A 1,443-nucleotide genomic window follows, 5' to 3' on the forward strand; every position below is an offset into this window, starting at 1 on the left:
CCCCCCTGCTTTCATCCTCTCTGTGTCTCTGCCTGCAGGTCCAGAGTGTTCTGCGGAGACACTGGAACCAGCAGCGGATGCAGTTTGCCGGCACGTTTGCCAACGCCGACTTCTTCCGCTCGGCGTCCTACGTGGCGTCGTCGCTCACCGAGGTCCACCGCTGCTACAGCATCGAGAGCCACACCGAGCACATGAACGGCAAGAGCTACTCGGACATCTTCAGATCGGACAGCCCCTTCGTGTGAAGCTGGCACTAGAGGTTCTTTGACTTCTCCCAAGATGTTACCAGGATTGATTTCTTCTTGGAGTCCAAAAAAAACTCTTGTATATTTTACCTTTTCTTTTAAACTCTTTTCACATGATTGTTACCAGAACGCAAGGAGCTTGAGGCCAAAGCAAGTTTCTTTGTCATTATTTCCATCCCTTTGAATACTCAGAGGGGCTGTTGCCGGACATACGGAAGAGGCCATGTATCAACCAACACTGTAAAGCATTAACACAAGGAATTATTAATGCTTTTTTTGCATCGTGTGGAATAATCTTGAAGAGACCTTGATGAACAAGAGCCTGTTCTGTTGACCTGACTGATACAATCTTGTAAAGAGAGAATTTGTTTCTGGGAATTTTGATGATATTGATGCAATTTAGAAATGGCCAGTTATTGGTAAGGGTGTTGTGGAAAGTATATGCACAAAACAGCCTTTTCTTGAAATCTGTAGAAAGCATTTCAGGTTTTATTTATAGGCACATAACTCTTCATCATCGTGACATCAATGGGCAGAGCCAGAGCCATATGGTGGCTGGGAGTTAGCCTAATGGGAAGCTCAAATAGCAAAGAAGGAAATGGAAAGGCAAACTGTGTGCCTTTACGAAAGTGAAACCACAAAGTTTCATGATGTCTGTGGTGACAAATACACAAAAAAACAAGAAGAAACAATCCGCTAGCTTGCTTTGCCAAAAGTCATTCCTGCTTCAACTTTGGAATTAAACTCAGAATATAAGGCTAGGAGTATTTAAGTATTTTTTCCTTTAGTTCAAAACAAACAATGAAGTTAACAATCAAATTTCACAAACAGCCAACATTGTCTTATCATGTTAATGCTCCGTTAGGCTCAATGTTTTTCATGCTTTATATCTGATCATTCCAAATGCTGGAGATATTGTGAGAGTCACAAAGGAAAATATGACTGCATGAGTGCATGTGTTTGTATATATGCTGTATGTGTGTATAAATATGATAAATATTAAGGCACACAATATGAAGCCTTTAGTGTACTTTTTATATCTTTTCAGCTTGAAACATGTCCGTGTATATTACTTATGTTACATTTATAAGTCTAGAAAACTGCAGCTGGATAATTAGTAGTAGTTGTTGAATGTTTTAAATGATATCCCTAAAGATTTGAGTGTCCAGGAAACAAGTTCAGCAGGAACTGACCCTTG

The 1,443-nt window shown here is 40.5% G+C and overlaps 1 protein-coding gene across 4 annotated transcripts in view; it reads left to right on the forward strand.

The window, feature by feature from the left end:
- calcrlb (calcitonin receptor-like b) overlaps nucleotides 1–1,240 on the forward strand; it is an 8,144-nt gene extending 6,904 nt beyond the window's left edge. For all 4 annotated transcript variants that reach the window (XM_032506219.1, XM_032506221.1, XM_032506222.1 and 1 more), the window contains exon 13: nucleotides 39–1,240. In XM_032506219.1, the coding sequence (XP_032362110.1) occupies nucleotides 39–245 (207 nt within the window). In that variant the 3' untranslated portion in view covers nucleotides 246–1,240. The remainder of the gene's footprint in view (nucleotides 1–38) is intronic.
- The last annotated feature ends 203 nt before the right edge of the window (nucleotides 1,241–1,443 follow it).

Source organism: Etheostoma spectabile, chromosome 24 (genome assembly GCF_008692095.1).
Source record: "Etheostoma spectabile isolate EspeVRDwgs_2016 chromosome 24, UIUC_Espe_1.0, whole genome shotgun sequence".
In the NCBI taxonomy this organism is placed as follows: Eukaryota; Metazoa; Chordata; class Actinopteri; order Perciformes; family Percidae; genus Etheostoma; species Etheostoma spectabile.